We start from the raw sequence: 18,587 nt of genomic DNA, 5'->3' as shown, positions 1-18,587 counted from the left end.
CATTATTTTCATTCTTTCTTCTCTATCATGCTTTTCTTCTAACCACTCGCAACTTTTTAAATTCTTTATCAGCTCTGTCCTTTCTTCATTATACAAAATAGTACTATCCTAGTTTAGCAGTAATGATCTTTCCCTTGGTTATCCCAATCTCTTTTCATTTTGTCTCCATAATCCCTATATACTCCATTCTCCAACATTCATACTTTTATTTTCCTAAATTATAAACAGGATGATTATCACTTCTGCTTAAAAATTTGCATTTTTTCTCCACGAATTTAAAGTTCAAAGTTTCTAAATAGAGAGACAAATATTTCACATCTAATCTCAATCTACAGATTTAGATAATCTCCCATCCAAAGAGCAATACATTCTATACTCCTTCCAACTCTGAAAAATGTGCATTTTCTTAGGGGTCTGTGCTTTTTACAATGCTGCAATGCTTTACATATCCAAACCCAACTGCTGTTCCTTTATTAGACCATTTTTACTCATCCTTTAAGATTATTTTCTAACTTCAATTTTATATTTCTTTATCACTTTTCTAATTTTTGTAGCAGCCCTGATTGCACAAGATTATATGTGTATTTTCATATAACTGCCTTTACACAGAATTATAATATAACTGGATGAGATCTCATTTTGTAACTCATACTAATCAATGGCCAGCACAAAATAGGTATGTAAGTCATTTCAGGTTTTTATTCTTTTCTGCCTTTCTAGACTGTGATTCTATTGCTTATCACATAGACACTCACATTAAAACATAATAAGATATCTCATCTTAAATGTAAAGGCCCTATATCTCCTCTGGCTATTGTCCCATAATTCTTTATTTTCACAGCCAAGCCATATTTCTTATATTTCTTTCTTACCATTTCTTTACAACTCATTGTAATCTATTTTGTGTACCTAAGAGTTTACGAAAATTGCTCTGACAGAAACTGCTAGTGACTTTTTTGTTGTGGGTATAGTGGACACATTGCTTCTTTGCTAAACATTCTTTTTCCTCTTCCAGGTTCACTTTCCACACTTCTCCACTTGGCTCTGTGCTCCAGAGGCTGAATGATTCCTGCCTCTGATTTATGGCTGGGTTTGTCCAACGGAAGGCACTTGTAGGAAATGGGAGAGTGACAGAACAAAGAGGCTTTTGATATTTATTTCTCTGGTTTCCTCCCAGGTGAGTTTCATTTAGCAGTGGCTATGTTCATTGACAAAGGACCTCAGGTCCTGTACAGAACCCTTGTCCACAGCTACAGCTCCTTTTAGTTTACCTCTTTTTGGTAACACTGACTTTGTTGTCAGTTCTGTGGAAGCGTCACCATCCTTTGCTGGCCTCCTATTAACCTCCCAGTCACCCATTTAAATGTTCTGCTTGTTCCCTGCCAGGATTCTGATATAACTTTTTATGCTACTGACTCCTTAGAAGCCATTTGATCTCTGTAAACTTTTTTTTCTATGAAATTCTATCCTTCCTTAGTTTCCATTATACCACCCTCTTCTATAATTTTCATGATTCTATCGCCATAGTTTCCATGACACCACCCTCTTCTCATCCTTCATCAGCCATCCTAGTTGTTTCTATTCACATACTTCTCTTTCTTCTATTTTCTTAAATACTGCTATTCTCCAGTGTTAATCACAGCACACATTCTCCATGGTTGACCATATCTATTATCTTACCTTTAAACACCTTTAGTTCAAACCTTTCCCTTACGACCATATAATTTTTACATTTATTGAATTAGCCTCTTTTCAATTCATTATCCATAACTGGCCACAATGTATTCAAACATATAAAAAGAAAATTTGATTTTACCCAACTGCTTAAAATTCTTATTAATGCCTTTTAAATTCTTAGGATAAAGTTTATATTCCTTAGCATAGAGATGTATTTAACTTCAACTTCATATCTACCAAGTTTTTAGTATTTTACATTTTATGATTCAGTCTCTTACTCCTAGAATACATCATACCTTTGATAAACCTTGCCCTTTGCACATGTTCACTGTAATATAATCTATCCATTTGTTCCATAATTAACTCCTAATTTCTTCAAAGCTTTGCTGAAGAGTTCTCTATTGTATGAGATCATTCCTGAATTCTAATGAAGACTGAAAGTCCCGATCAAGGGAACTACTGACAATAGTTATTCTAAAATGGAATAATATCATGGACAGGATACCATATGACCTAACTATCCCACTCTGGGGTGGGATATATATCCAAAGGAAGTAAAGTCAGCATATGAAAGACATATCTGCACTCACATGTGTATTATAACCCACTTCACAATAGTAAAGATATGAAATTAACTTAGATGTCCATCAACTGATAACTGTAGAAAGAAAATGTATAGATATATAATGGAATACTACTCAGCCATAAGAAAGAATGGAATCCTAACATTTGCAACAAAACGGATTGAAATTGAGATCATTATGCTAAGTGAAGTAAGCCACACACAGAATGACAAATTCCATGTTTTCTCTGGATGTTTGTTTAGAAAGGGTATAAAAATGTGTGGCAGTCATATTATTTGGTATGTAGATAGTTATAAATGCTGTCTCTACTGACTTGCACCCTCTACATAATAATATACTTTTCTTTCCTCACTTTATGAAACTTGTCATGATCTTATATTATATATTAATATGTCTGCATTCAAGCAAGATAATATGTATCTATATGCATATAATATTTACATTAAAATGAATATAATGAAATATTAAAATGTTAAATCTAAAAAAATTTAAAATAAGATATTAACATTATTTGCCTCTAACTGTAGATATCTTTAAGCAAATTTTAAATATTATTATCATGGACTTCGTACTATTCTATACTTTCTGAGGCATTATATCATTTCTGCCTTAGATTATACATAAGGGATTATATTTTACAGTAACACACTTCTCTATATCCCCTTATAACATCGGATCTAGTTCTACGTTATAGCAACATTAACAAATACTCAGAATAACTCAATGGAAAATACAGGGTGCCAGAGGGTACCTGGTGATTGGTTGGCCTATCATATGGCTTCTAGATAATTCATTTATGCAACCCTGAAAAGGAGTCAGGAGACACTGTAGGATTTTTGAGACATCCAGAAAAGATTTATGAGCAAAAATGCATTTCTACCACAGTTACTCTTTTTACCTAAGTTCATATCACTGCAATTCAACACAATTTTCTCTTCTCAGTAAAGATGAGTAATAGTCAATATTAATATTTTCAAATAGTTTTGATGATAGTCTACAGAAATTACTCAACATTAGGCAGCATTCATATTATGAAAGACTTCAAGACAACATTTGAATCCTGACAACTCTTGAAGCAATTTATACTCTAATCTATTTGCATTTAATTTGTGAAAACAAAATACGTTCTAAAATAGAGGACAGGAATACTGGTAATAAAGGCATATAAACATGGGAACTACAGAGCTATATAATTATTATATATTAATAGTTATACATAAATTACTTACTTCCAGTTTATGGTTGTCCTGTGAGAAAACGGAAGATTTAGTTCTGATTTTAAGTTTGATTCCTGAATTTGTTTCAGAGCCTCTTCTAAAGGAGGAACTGGTTTTTGAAAAACTAAGGGGATAATAAAGAAAGATCAAGTAGAACAAGATCACTTTATCTTCAATGACATCTCTGAATATAATTTAATTGGTCAATGACACAACATTTCTCTAAAACTTTTATGAAAAGAAACTTTTTTTTTCGACAAGAAGAGTTAGACAGTGAGAGAGAGAGAAAGGTCTTCCTTCCGTTGGTTGACCCCCCACCCCAAATGGCTACTGCAGCTGGCGCACTGTGCCGATCCGAAGCCAGAAGCCAGGTGCTTCTTCCTGGTCTCCCATGCGGGTGCAGGGCCCAAGCACTTGGGCCATCCTCCACTGACTTCCTGGGCCACAGCAGAGAGCTAGCCTGGAAGAGGGGCAACCGAGACAGAGTTTTTTTTTTTTTTTGGCGCCCCAACCGGGACTAGAACCTGGGGTGCCGGTGCCACAGGTGGAAGATTAGCCAAGTGAGCCATGGCACCGGCCAAAAAGAAAATATTTTGAGAATAGTTTAAATATTTTAATGTTGACATCCAATTCCCAAAGGAAAATGGTTTCTCAAAATTTTCATTATCGGGGCCAGTGCTGTGGCTTAGCAGTTAAAGCCACCGCCCACAGTGCCAGTATCCCATATGGGCACTGGTTCGAGTCCTGGCTGCTCAACTTCCGAGCCAGCTTTCTGCTATGACCTGGGAAGGCAGTGGAGGATGGCCCAACTCCTTAGGCCCCTGCACCCGTGTAGGAGACCCAAGGACAGCTCCTGGCTCCTGGCTTCAGATCGGCACAACTCTGGCTGTTGCAGCCATTTGGGGAGTGAACCACCAGATGGAAGACCTCTCTCTTTCTCTCTCTCTTCCACTCCTTCTCTGTGTAATTCTGACTTTCAAATAAATAAATAAATAAATAAATCTTTAAAAAAATGTTCATTATCAACTTTAAGAATATTTATCTGGAAAAAGGAAACTTTCAAGAAATGCCTAAGTTTTCTATTCTGGCATAAAAACTCCTCTGTATTTGACTTTGTAGTTTCTTAAATTTATGACCAAATTTATAAATAGTCCTATAAAGAAAAGGAAGAATATAAAAAATATCAAGTATTAAGCACTTATTACTGTAAATCTTAAAAATTTTATTGATTTGATATGTAGGGAGTAAGGGCTTGACACAGAGAGAATAAGTTCTCAGGGGCTGACGCCGTGGCTCACTTGATTAATCCTCTGCCTGTGGCGCTGGCATCCCATATGGGCACCGGGTTCTAGTCCCGGTTGCTCCTCTTCCAGTCCAGCTCTCTGTTGTGGCCTAGGAAGGCAGTGGAGGATGGCCCAAGTGCTTGGGCTCCTGCACCTGCATGGGAGACCAGGAGAAGCACCTGGCTCCTGAATGGCGCAGCTTCAGCCGTAGCAACCATTTAGGGGGTGAACCAACAGAAGGAAGACCTTTCTCTCTGCTCTTCCTCTCACTGTCTGTAACTCTACCTGTCAAAATTTTTAAAAAAAAGAGAGAGAGAGAATAAGTTCTCTTTTGCTGGTTCTCTCTCCAAATGCCTGCAATAGCTGGGACTAGGCTGGACTGAAATCAGGAGCTGGGAACTCAATCTATATCCCCCATGTGGGAGGCAGAAACCCAATTACTTGAACTGTTATGGCTGACACCCAGAGTCTGCATTATCAGAAAGCTGAAACAGAAGCCTGAGCAGGGACTGAATACAGATACTCCAATGTAGGATGTGGATATCCTAACTGGTGTCTTAACAGCCAGGACAAATGACCACATCAGAAATCTTATTTTCAAGCACTTTACAAGTATCAGCTAAGTTAATCATCACTATTGTCTATGAGGCAGATGCCATTGTAATTTTACAACTGAGGAAATGATGGCAAAAGACGAAAGTAATTTGTTGAAGGTTATAGACTATTATAGATATACTGCTCTGTATAACCTCTATTCCAACTCTACAATCTATATGCATTTATTCCCCCAAAGCATTCCAATGTGTACTTTGGTATTCAAAATATCCCATTTCTACTATTTCTCCCTAAATATTTTCTTCACTTTCTTCTTCAAGTGGAAACATAGCTGTCTTTCAAGAAGATTTCTTCTCCTATAGACTAGCAAGAAAAGTCATTGTTTTTCTCTGATCATATGCTATAAATAATGTAAGGTTCAGAGGTAGGGTAGGTGAGCTTCTAGCTTTAACTCCACATGGATAAACTGTCTTTCCTATTTTCTCCAATATAATATTCACATGTCACAAGTGTTTTCATGTATTACAAAGTTTGTAATTTACTTTAAAATGTTTAGGAAAAAACAGGATATTACTAAGTAAAAGTTTGTTCAAACTTGAACACTAGATAATCCATTTCCCTAATCAATTGTTGATATTCTAATTATAAAAGACCAATACAATTGAATGTAGATGTGATAGCAAAGAACCAACCAAACATATTTAAATTTGTAACTGATTATAGGTCTTCGATTGTTGGGTTATATTACTCTGTAGATTTGTACTTCTACTCTCTCTAACATGATTTGCAACTAAACTGTGAATAAAAGGAATACAATGCCAGAATGAATGTGACAATGATTTTTTAACTCAAATGTTAAATTCTATTTTTTATAAGCCACTTACCTTACTAAATCAATTTTAATAGGACAAAACATTGTAATCTGAGCTTTCAGGATTTTCTAACAGAGCCAATAAAATATTCACAAATTAAACTTAGTCAACTTGAAAGTCTTATTACTCAAAATACACATGGGTCATTTTTGGCTTGAATTTCCACTTGGTTTCTTAATTTAGCATTTTTATCGTCTACCCAAGTCAAGTGCGATTATAATTTTACTTTTTTTTCCATATTTTTCTGGAAATAACAGCACCTGCTCTTCTCCGTTGTGAAAGAGGAATATGGCCACGCTGAAATTTTTCAGTAACTTCTTCAAATTTCTGTTTTCTTTGTTGAAGTATTTTTTCTCTGATTTGATATTCTTTTTCTTCTTGTTCTTTTCGTTTTTCTTCAAAAGCTCTATATTGAAAACAATGTAGATAACAGAAATAGGTACTAAGTTAAAAAATCACAACACAGGAAATGATTTCAAAACAATGCACTTAAGGACAGGCTACAAACAGAAACAGAGAAAGGTAGTCAGCAGCACAAAAGAATCTGAAGGCAGAAAACCTCCAAGTAAAATAACAAAGAAAATCCAAAACAAACAATAGAGATATTTATGGAAAAATGGAAGGATAAACTCAAACTTTTTTTAATATTTTATTTATTTGAGAGGCAGAGTTACAGATAGTGAGAGGGAGAGATGGAGAAAAAGGTCTTCCATCTGCTGGTTAACTCCTTAAATAGCCACAATGGAGGAAGCTGAGCTGATCCAAAGCCAGAAGCCAGGAGTTTCTTCCAGGTCTCCCAAATGGGTGCAGGGGCCCACATGCTTGGGCCACCTTCCACTGATTTCCCAGGCCAAAGCAGAGAGCTGGATTGGAAGAGGAGCAGCTGGGACTAGAACTGGTGCCCATTTGTGATGCCAACACCACAGGTGGAGAATTAAGTGCCACAGTGCTAGCCCCAAGACCAAGTCATCACTTACCAATAAAAAAATCTCAAATGTAAATGTCCTAAATTCTCCAGTTAAATGATACAGACTGGATGAATGGATTAAAAAACAAGACCTATCTATATGCATCCTATAAGAAATACACCTTACCAATAATGACACACAGATTGAGAAAGGATGAGAAAAGATATTTCATGTAATGAGAAATAAAATATAAGCAGGAGTAACCAGCTTGATATCAGACAAAATGGACTTTAAGATAAAAACTGTTAAAAGAGACAAAGAAGGTCATTATGTAATGATTAAGGGATCAGTAAACCAGGAAGATGTGCTATAGTAAATATATACGCTCCCAATGCTAGGGCACTGATTATTTAAAATGAAAGCTAATTGATATAAAAGGAAACATATGCTCCAACACAATAATAAAGCTGGGGCTGTCAAAACCCCACTTTCATCAATGGACAGATGAACTGAAAAAAATCAACAAAAAAATCTAATCTATACTATGGACCAAATGGACCTAACATATCTATGGGGCATTTCATCCCACAGCTGCAGAATATACATTCTTTTAATCAGTGCATGGAACTTTCTCCAAGGTAGACTAGGTGTTAGGTCATAATACAATTTTCAACAAATTTTTTAAAAAAAGGTCAAATCATATCATGTCTCTTTTCTGACCACAATGGAATTAAGATGGAAATGAACAACAATACATTCTAGAAAATATGCAAAATCAAGGATACTGAACAATATGCTCCTGAATGAGCAGAGAGTCATAGAAGATATCAAAAAGGAAATTAAAAAATTTCTGGAAATGAATGAAGATGACAACATAACTTATCCAAAATTATGGGATACAATAGAGGCAGTGTTAGGAGGAAAGTTTATAGCAATTAGTGCCTATATTAAGAAATTGTATAGGCATCAACTAAATGATTTAGCAATGTATCCCAAGAACTAGACAAACAAAAACAAATGAAATCCCAAATTAATAGGAGGGAATAAATAATTAAAATTGGAGAATAAACAAAATTGAAATAAAAAAGATAAAAAGATCAGTGAAACAAAGACATATTTTTTGTAGAAAATAAACAAAATCCATAAACTACTGGCCCAACTAACCAGTAAAAAAGGGAGAAGACACAAATAGATAAAATCAGAGATGAAAAAGAAGCTATTACAATAGATACCACAAAAGGACAAAGAAATCCCACAAGGAATTACTACAAACAGCATTATTCCAACAAATTGGAAAATCCAGAAGAAATGGATAGATTTCTGGACACATATAACTTACCACAGTTGAAGAATGAAGACATAGAAAACCTAAATAGACAGAAAACCAGGATAGATATTGAATCAGTAATAAAGACTCTCCAAAAAAGAAAAGCCTAGGATCAGATGGCTTTCATTGCTGACTTCTATGAAACTTTTAAAGAATAACTAATTTCAATTCTTAAACTATTGAAAACAATTCAAAAAGAGAGAATCCTCCAAAATTCCTATGAAGCCAGCATCACCTTGATTCCAAATCAGAAAGATACCACAAAGAAAGAGAACTACACACCAATAATAATGATGAACACAGATGAAAAAATCCTGAACAAATTACAAGCTAATCAAATCAAACAACATATCAAAATATCATTCACCCAGACCAAGCTGAACTCATCCTAGGGATTTGGGGATGCTTTAACATACACAAATCAATAAATGTAATGTACATATTAATAATCTGAAGAATAAATACCATATTATTATCTCAGTAGATGCAGAGAAAAGATTTTATAAAATACAAAATGTTTTCATGATAAAAGCCTTTAAGAAATTGGGTATGAAAAGGAATATACCTCAACACAAGTGGGGCAATATATATGACAATGCCACAGCTAGATAATATTGAACTGGGAAAAACTGGAAGCATTACTACTAAGATGTGGAACCAGATAAGGATGGCAACTCTAAACATTGCTATTCTATATAGTTCTGAAAGTTTTAGCCAGAGCATTTATGCAAGAAAAAAAGAGAAAAGGATAAAAATTGAAAAGCAGGAAGTCAAATTATCCCCACTATCAGATGACATAATCCCATATATAGGGGAACCAAAAGATTCTAGTAATGCACTATTGGAACTCATAAGAGAGTCTGGCAAAGTGTTAGGATGAAAATAAACACACAAAAATCAGTAACATTTGTATAGGAAAACCATGCCATGGCTGAGAAAGAACTTCTAAGATCAATCCTATTCACAATAGCTACACAAAATTTAAATACCTTGGAATAAATTTAACCATGGATGTGGAGTCAAGATCGGTGGAACCAAGGTGGAGGAATAGTGAGGGCGCGCACCGATAGTCCAGGAAAAGATAGTTTAATAAAAGAGGAGTTACTGTAGTCTTAGGAAAAGGCTAAGGAAAAACTGCAGAGGAAACTCTTCTGGATCTAGTGGATGTGACATGGAGGACCTACGGGGAGAGCAAGGTTGCCTACCACGTGGAAGCCCAGCCACAGAGTTTGTGTGCCAGCGCTGGAAGGGAGGTGAGACAAAAACCTCAGTAACCTGAGACATTGGAGGGGAAAGGCAGAAAGAGCCTAGAGGGAACGAGGCCTGAAGCCCCACTAGGGAAAGTTCACCAGGCTGACCGGAGGAGAGAAAAAAATGAATAAATAAGGGGAACTGCACAAACATTAGCCTCTCTCTCCACTCACCTTACAAAGCTGATCAAGACAAAGAGCAGGCACCATTTTGGACATTCGTAAAGTGGCGCCCGCCATCAGCCAAGCAGAAAAACCTGACTCTGGTGGGGAGAAATAACAGGAGGTTAGGACTTAGTGAAAGTGTGGAGCTAACAAACTGAGACTGAAAATCTGAGGGGGGGGGGGACGAGAGAACTCACTGAGTACACAAACTTGGTGACCTTGGCAACCCAGTGAGAGACTGCAGAGAAATTTGAGACCACACTGAGGGCTGCATAAACTCTTTGTGTGGTCGCAGGGGTAGAGCAGATGAATACCCAGAGGGGCCAGATTTCATACATCAAATACTCTCAGTTCCAATCAGTTGTGTGGAATTACTTCCCAACTGAGTCAACAACAACAACAACAAAAAGAGAGCGAGCGAGCGAGCAAGAGAACAATCTGGGTGAGTCACCTTTGGCACACCCTTAACCCTGAAGAAGCAAACAGAGCTCTCTGGCCACACCCATCACAGCCTCTAAGGATACAGCAAAAGCAGACAGTCCACTTAATCTAGAGTCATAATATAATGAGAAAAAGCACCACAATGAAGAAACCAAAGAATATCTTCACAATGCCAAATAACTGCAGAAACCGAGGTAACAAGAACAAGGAAGACACTATGATGCCCCCAAATGAAAAAGACACCCCAATTCAAGATTATGAAGATGATGAGATAGAAGAAATGTAAGAAGCAGATCTCAAAAAATTGATAAGAACATTAAGAAGTTCTCAGAAACAAATTCTTGAACTAGAGAAATCCTTAATGGACAAGATTGAAAATCTCTCTCGTGAAAATAAAATATTAAGGAGGAATCAAAATGAAATGAAACAACTAGTAGTACAGGAAACTGTGATAGTGACGAGAAATCATAATGAAATGAAGAATTCAATAGATCAAATGAAACACATTAGAGAGCCTTGAAAACAGAATGGGTGAAGCAGAAGAGAGGATATCAGACTTAGAAGACAGAGAACAGGAAAGGATACCGTCAAAGCAAAGAAAAGAACAGAACATTCGAAATCTAAAAAATATTGTCAGGAATCTACAGGGTACTATTAAAAAACCCAACATTTGGGTTCTAGGAGTTCCTGAAGGCATGGAGAGGGAGAAAGGATTAGAAGGTCTTTTTAGTGAGATACTAGCAGAAAATTTCCCAGGTTTGGAGAAGGACAGAGACATCCTAGTACAGGAAGCTCATAGAACCCCTAATAAACACGACCAAAAGAGATCCTCACCACGACACGTTGTAATTAAACTCACCGCAGTGAAACATAAAGAAAAGATCCTAAAATGTGCAAGAGAGAAATGTCAGATTACTCTCAGAGGATCTCCACTTAGACTCACAGCAGACTTCTCATCAGAAACACTACAAGCTAGGAGGGAATGGCAAGATATAGCCCAGGTACTAAGAGAGAAAAACTGCCAGCCCAGAATATTATATCCTGCAAAGTTCTCATTTGTGAATGAAGGTGAAATAAAGACCTTTCATAGAAAACAGAAATTGAAAGAATTTGTCGCCACTGGTGCAGCCCTGCAAAAAATGCTTAAAGATGTGCTACACACAGAAACACAGAAACACAGCCATGAATATGGAAGAAGGTAAAGGAAGAAAACCTACCAGTAAAAGATCACAGGAAGCTCAAAGCATATACCAGAAAATATCTTTGGGAAAATGGCAGGGCAAAGTCACTACTTATCAATAGTCACATTGAACGTTAATGGACTCAACTCTACAATTAAAGGCACAGACTGGCTGAATGGATTAAGAAACAAAACCCATCTATTTGCTGCCTACAAGAAACACATCTTTCCAACAAAGATGCATGCAGACTGAAAGTGAAAGGTTGGAAAAAGATATTCCATGCAAACAAAAACCAAAAAAAGCAGATGTATCCATATTAATATCAGACAAAATAAACTTTAACACAAAAACTGTTAAGAGAGACAAAGAGGGACACTATATAATGATTAAGGGTTCAATTCAACAGGAAGATGTAACTATTATAAACGTATATGCCCTAATTACAGGGCACCGGTTTATTTAGAAGGTATATTAAGGGACTTAAAGGGAGACTTAGATTCCAGTACAATAGTACTGGGGGACTTCAATACTCCACTCTCAGAAACAGACAGATCAACCGGACAGAATATCAACAAGGAAACAGCAGATTTAATCGACACTATTGCCCAAATAGATCTGACAGATATCTACAGAACTTTCAATCCTACATCAAAGATTTTACATTCTTCTCAGCAGTGCATGGAACCTTCTCTAGGATTGACCACATACTAGGCCATAAAGCAAGTCTCAGCAAATTCAAAAGAATTAGAATCATACCATGGAGCTTCTCAGACCACAGTGGAATGAAGGTGGAAATTAGCAACTCAGGAATCCCTAGAGAGTATGCAAACACATGGAAACTGAAAAACATGCTCCTGAATGAACAATGGGTCATAGAAGAAATTAAAAGAGAAATCAAAAACTTTCTGGAAGTAAATGAGGATAACAACACAACATATCAAAACTTATGGGATACGGCAAAAGCAGTATTGAGAGAAAAGTTTACAGCAATAGGTGCCTACATCAAGAATTTGGAAAGGCACCAAATAAATGAGCTTTCAATGCATCTCAAGGATCTAGAAAAGACTGCAGCAAACCAGACCCAAATCTAGGACGAGAAGAGAAATAATTAAAATCACAGAAGAAATCAACAGGATTGAATGAAAAAAAAAAAAACAACATTGCAAATAATCAGACAAGCGAAGAGCTGGTTTTTTTTTAAAAAAAGTAAACAAAATTGACACCCCACTGGCCCAACTAACTAAAAAAAGAAAAGACCCAAATCAACAAAATCAGAGATGAAAAAGGAAACATAACAATAGATACCACAGAAATAAAAAGAATCATCAGAAATTACTACAAGGACTTGTATGCCAGCAAACAGGGAAATCTATCAGAAATGGATAGATTCCTGGACACATGCAATCTACCTAAATTGAACCATGAAGACACAGAAAACCTAAACAGACCCATAACTGAGACAGAAATTGAAACAGTAATAAAGGCTCTCCCAACAAAGAAAAGTCCAGGACCAGATGGATTCACTGCTGAATTCTACCAGACATTTAAAGAAGAACTAATTCCATTTCTTCTCAAAGTATTCAGAACAATAGAAAAAGATGGAATCCTCCCAAATTCTTTCTATGAAGCCAGCATCACCTTAATCCCTAAGCTGGAAAAAGATGCAGCATTGAAAGAAAATTACAGACCAATATCCCTGATGAATATAGACGCAAAAATCCTCAATAAAATTCGCCAATAGAATACAACACATCAGAAAAATCATCCACCCAGACCAAGTGGGATTTATCCCTGGAATGCAGGGATGGTTCAATGTTCACAAATCAATCAATGTGATACACCACATTAACAAATTGCAGAAGAAAAACCATATAATTATCTCAATAGATGCAGAGAAAGCATTCAATAAAATTCAACAGCGTTTCATGACGAAAACTCTAAGCGAACTGGGTATAGAAGGAACATTCCTCAATACAATCAAAGCAATTTATGAAGAACCCACGGCCAACATCATATTGAATGGGGGAAATGTTGGAAGCATTTCCACTGAGATCTGGTACCATTGAGGGATGACCACTCTCACCAATGCTATTCAACATAGTTCTGGAAGTTTAGCCAGAGTCATCAGGAAAGAAAAAGAAATTACAGGGATACAAATTGGGAAGGAAGAGTCAAACTATCCCTCTTTGCAGATGATATGATTCTTTATTTAGGGGATCCAAAGAACTCTACTAAGAGACTATTGGAACTCATAGAAGAGTTTGGCAAAGTAGCAGGATATAAAGTCAATGCACAAAAATCAACAGCCTTTGTATACACAGGCAATGCCATGGCTGAGGAAGAACTTCTAAGATCAATCCCATTCACAATAGCTACAAAAACAATCAAATACCTTGGAGTAAACTTAACCAAGTACGTTAAGGATCTCTACGATGAGAATTACAAAATCTTAAAGAAAGAAATAGAAGAGGATACCAAGAAATGGAAAAATCTTCCATGCTCATGGATTGGAAGAAGCAATATCATCAAAATGTCCCTTCTCCCAAAAGCAATTTAGAGATTCAATGCGATACCAATCAAGATACCAAAGACGTTCTTCTCAGATCTAGAAAAAATGATGCTGAAATTCATATGGAGATGCAGGAGACCTCGATAGCTAAAGCTATTTTGTACAACAAAAACAAAGCTGGAGGCATCACAATACCAGATTTCAGGACATACTACAGGGCAGTTGTAATCAAAACAGCAACAGCATGGTACTGGTACAGAAACAGATGGATAGACCAATGGAACAGAATAGAAACACCAGAAATCAACCCAAACATCTACAGCCAACTTATATTTGGTCAAGGATCTAAAACCAATTCCTGGAGCAAGGACAGTCTATTGAATAAATGGTGCTGGGAAAACTGGATTTCCACGTGCAGAAGCATGAAGCAAGACCCCTATATACCTTACACAAAAATGCACTCAACGTGGATTAAAGAACTAAATCTATGACCCAACACTATCAAATTATTAGAGAACATTGGAGAAACCCTGCAAGATATTGGCACTGGCAAAGACTTCCTAGAAAAGACCCTGGAGGCACAGGCAGTGAAAGCCAAAATTAACTATTGGGATTGCATCAAATTTAGAAGTTTCTGTACTGCAAAAGAAACAGGAGAGTGAAGAGGCAATCGACAGAATGGGAAAAAATATTTGCAAACTATGCTACAGATAAAGGATTAATAACAAGAATCTACAAATAGATCAAGAAACTGCACAACAACAAAACAAACAACCCACTTGAGAGATGGGCCAAGAACCTCAGTAGAAATTTTTCAAAAGAGGAAATCCAAATGGCCAACAGACACATGAAAAAATGTTCAAGATCACTAACAAGCAGGGAAATGCAAATCAAAACCACAATGAGGTTCCACCTCACCCCAGTTAGAATGGCTCACATTCAGAAATCTACCAACAACAGATGCTGGAGAGGATGTGGGGAAAAAGGGACACTAACCCACTGTTGGTGGGAATGCAAACTGGTCAAGCCACTATGGAAGTCAGTCTGGAGAATCCTCAGAAACCTGAATATAACCCTACCATTCAACCAGCCATCCCACTCCTTGGAATTTACCCAAAGGAGATTAAATTGGGCAAAAAAACCAAAACCAAAACTAAAAACAAAAAAAACAAAAAACAGTCTGCACCTTAATGTTTATTGCAGCTCAATTCACAATAGCTAAGACCTGGAATCAACCTAAATGCCCAGCAGCAGTAGACTGGATAAAGAAATTATGGGATATGTACTCTCTAGAATGCTATACAGCAGTAAAAAACAATGAAATACGGTCATTTGCAACAAAATGGAGGAATCTGGAAAACATTATGCTGAGTGAAATAAGCCAGTCCCAAAGGGACAAATATCATATGTTCTCCCTTATCGGTGACAACTAACCGAGCAACAAAAAGGAAACCTGTTAAAGTGAAATGAACACTATGAGAAACGGTGACTTGATCAGCCCTTGCCCTGACTGTTGATGAACAACTTAATACGTTATCCCTCTTATTATTTTTTTTTGTTTGTTCTACTTAATACTATTGGTTGAATACTGTAATTAATACACAGTTATTCTTAAGTGTTGAAACTTAACTGAAAAGTGATCCCTGTTAAATATAAGAGTGGGAATAAGAGAGGGAAGAGACATGCTCAAGCTGACTTGCCCGAAATGGTAGAGTTAGAAACATATCAGGGGATTCCAATACAATCCCATCAAGGTTGCATGTACCAATGCTGTCTCACTAGTCCAAGTGATCAATTTCTATTCGCAATTGATCATAATGATAGGACTAAGAGCCAAAGGGATCACATAAACAAGACTAGTGTCTGCGAATACTAACTGATAGAATAAAATATTGAGAGAACGATCCAACATGGGAAGCGAGATACACAGCAGACTCATAGAATGGCAGATGTCCTAAACAGCACTCTGGCCTCAGAATCAGCCCTTAAGGCATGCGGATCTGGCTGAAAAGCCCATGAGAGTATTTCAGGCATGGAAAGCCAAAACACTCTGGCAAAAAAAAAAAAAAAAAAGACCTAAATGAAAGATCTCCGCGAGTGAGATCCCAGTGGAAAGAACAGGTCATCAAAGAAGGAGGTACCTTTCTCTGAAGGGAAGAGAGAACTTCCACTTTGACTATGACCTTGTCTAAATATGATCAGAGTCGGTGAACTCAAAAGGCTTCCATAGCCTTGGCAACTCATGACAAGAGCCTAGGGTGATTACTGATGCCATAAACAAGAGTGTCAATTTGTTAAGTCAACAACAGGAGTCACTGTGCACTTACTCCTCATGTAGGATCTCTGCCCTTAATATGCTGTACATTGTGATTTAATGCTATAACTAGTACTCAAACAGTATTTTTCACTTTGTGTTTCTATGGGGGTGCAAACTGTTGAAATCTTTACTTAATATATGCTAAACTGATCTTCTGTATATAAAGAGAATTGAAAATGAATCTTGATGTGAATGGAAGGGGAGAGGGAGTGGGAAAGGGGAGGGTTGCGGGTGGAAGGGAAGTTATGGGGGGGAGCCATTTTAATCCATAGCTGTACTTTGGAAATTTATATTCATTAAATAAAAGTCAAAAAAAGAAAAAAAAACATGGATGTGAAAGTATTTACAATTGAAATTATAAAACATTAAGGAAAGAAATAGAAGGAGACACAAAAAAATGGAAAAATCTTCCAATTTCATAGATTGGAAGGATAAATATCAAAATGTCTACACTACCCAAAGCAATTTACAGTTCAATGTGATCCCAAACAAAATACAAATGACATACTTAGTGGATCTAGAAAAAATGACCCTAAAATTCATATGGAAATTTAAGAGACAGTGAATAGCTAAAGCAGTCAAACAACAAAAACAAAGCCAGAGGCATCGCAATACCAGATTTCAAAACATACTACAGGACCATTATAATCAAAACATCCTGTTGCTATCACAAAATAGCCTGTGGACCAATGGAACAGAAAAGAAACTTCAGAAATCCACGCATCTACAATTTTTGACAAACAAACTAAAAATCATTTCCTGGAGAAAGGATAATCTCTTCATTAACTTGTGTTGGGAAAACTGGATCTCATATGCAGAAGTATGAAACAACACCTGTATCTCACACCTTATACAAAATCAACTCACAATGGATCAAGAATCTAAACCTAAGACCTGAAACCACCAAATTACTAGAGGGAAATAGAGGACACACTGCAAGACATTGGCCAAGGCAAAGACTTCTTGGATAAGACTCCAGAAGTACAATCAATAAAAGAAAAAAATAAACAGGATTACATCAAGCTAAAGAAGTTTCTTCAAAACAAAGGAGACAATCAACAATTGACAGAATGGGAGAAAATATTTGCAAACTATGCAACTGATAAAGGATTAATACTCAGAATATATAAGGAGCACAGAAACTCAGCAACAACACAACAATTCAGTTAGGAAATGGGAAAAGGACAACAGGTACTTTTCAAAGGATGAAATAAAATGGTCAACAGACACATGAAAAAATGTTCAGAGAACATTCCCGACAGGAAAATGCGACTAAAAACCACAATGAGGTTTCACTTCATTCCAGGTAGAATGGCTATCATCCAAAACTCAAAAAATAACAAATGCTGGTGAGGATGTAGAGAAAAAGGTACCCTAATACACCGCTGTTGGAAATGTAAGACAGTAGAACTCTTATGGAAGACAGTATGGAGGTTCCTCAAAAATCTGAAAATTGACCTACTGTAAGTCCCAGCCATCCCAATCCTGAGAAGTTACCAAAGGAAATGGAATCAGTATATGAAAGAGTTACATGTACCCCCATGTGTATAGCAGCTCAATTCATAATAGCTAAGATATGGAATGAACCCAGATGTCTATCAACTGATAACTGGAAAAAGAAAATGTGGTATATACATACAACAGTTATTACTCAATCATAAAAAAGAATGAAATCCTTTGTTTGCAATGAAATAGATGCTACTGGAGACTATTATGGTTAGTGAAGTAAGCAAGACTCCAAAACATGAATACCATATTTCTTTGGTTTGTAGATAATACATAGAGTAGAAAAATATAATGTATATAAGTAAAATTGGCTTCTTGAGATTTGATTATTGTTTATAGCCCCTGTCAATACTCCTGCTGAACAGTGATCTTTCTACTTTCTACTTGTTGAATCCTTTATTTAGTGGAGGTTTAAGCCTGTGAGTATAAAATAAATTGAAAGTATGTTACTGAAAATTAATTGGAAAACAAAAGAAATGAATGAGGGAGAGACAGGAAGCATCATTATATGCTTAAAGTTGTATTTATGAAATGCATGAAATCTGTTCTCTTTATGTAAATAAATTTAAAATAATAAAAATAATAAATAAAACAATCTGAAAGCTCACTTTGGGCATTTCTTAAAATTTACTTCAATTTCTTTTTCTCATGAGGTTGCATTAAATCAGATTATCACCATTGTCTGAAGTCTAATAGAATACACTAACAAAACAGACTTTTCTCCTGACATATTGCTGAATCATTGGTACTCAATTAGCTATATATGTTGACTGAATAAATAACTATTTACCTACC

The 18,587-nt window shown here is 36.3% G+C and overlaps 1 protein-coding gene across 15 annotated transcripts in view; it reads right to left on the bottom strand.

The window, feature by feature from the left end:
* CEP126 (centrosomal protein 126) overlaps positions 1-18,587 on the bottom strand; it is a 141,310-nt gene that overhangs the window by 104,072 nt on the left and 18,651 nt on the right. For 14 of the 15 annotated variants that reach the window (XM_070077315.1, XM_051849943.2, XM_051849931.2 and 11 more), the window contains exons 3-4: positions 6,449-6,594; positions 3,491-3,602 (exon numbers count right to left, since the gene is read on the bottom strand). In XM_070077315.1, coding sequence (XP_069933416.1) covers positions 3,491-3,602; positions 6,449-6,594 — 258 coding nt within the window. Of the gene's footprint in view, positions 1-3,490; positions 3,603-6,448; positions 6,595-9,847; positions 16,014-18,587 lie in introns of those variants that run through there. The other variant, XM_070077363.1, reaches the window with a different exon arrangement.

This window comes from Oryctolagus cuniculus, chromosome 1, assembly GCF_964237555.1.
Source record: "Oryctolagus cuniculus chromosome 1, mOryCun1.1, whole genome shotgun sequence".
Lineage (NCBI taxonomy): Eukaryota > Metazoa > Chordata > Mammalia > Lagomorpha > Leporidae > Oryctolagus > Oryctolagus cuniculus.
The sequence above is the reverse complement of the archived record's forward strand: the minus strand, read 5'-3'. Positions and strand labels throughout refer to the sequence as shown.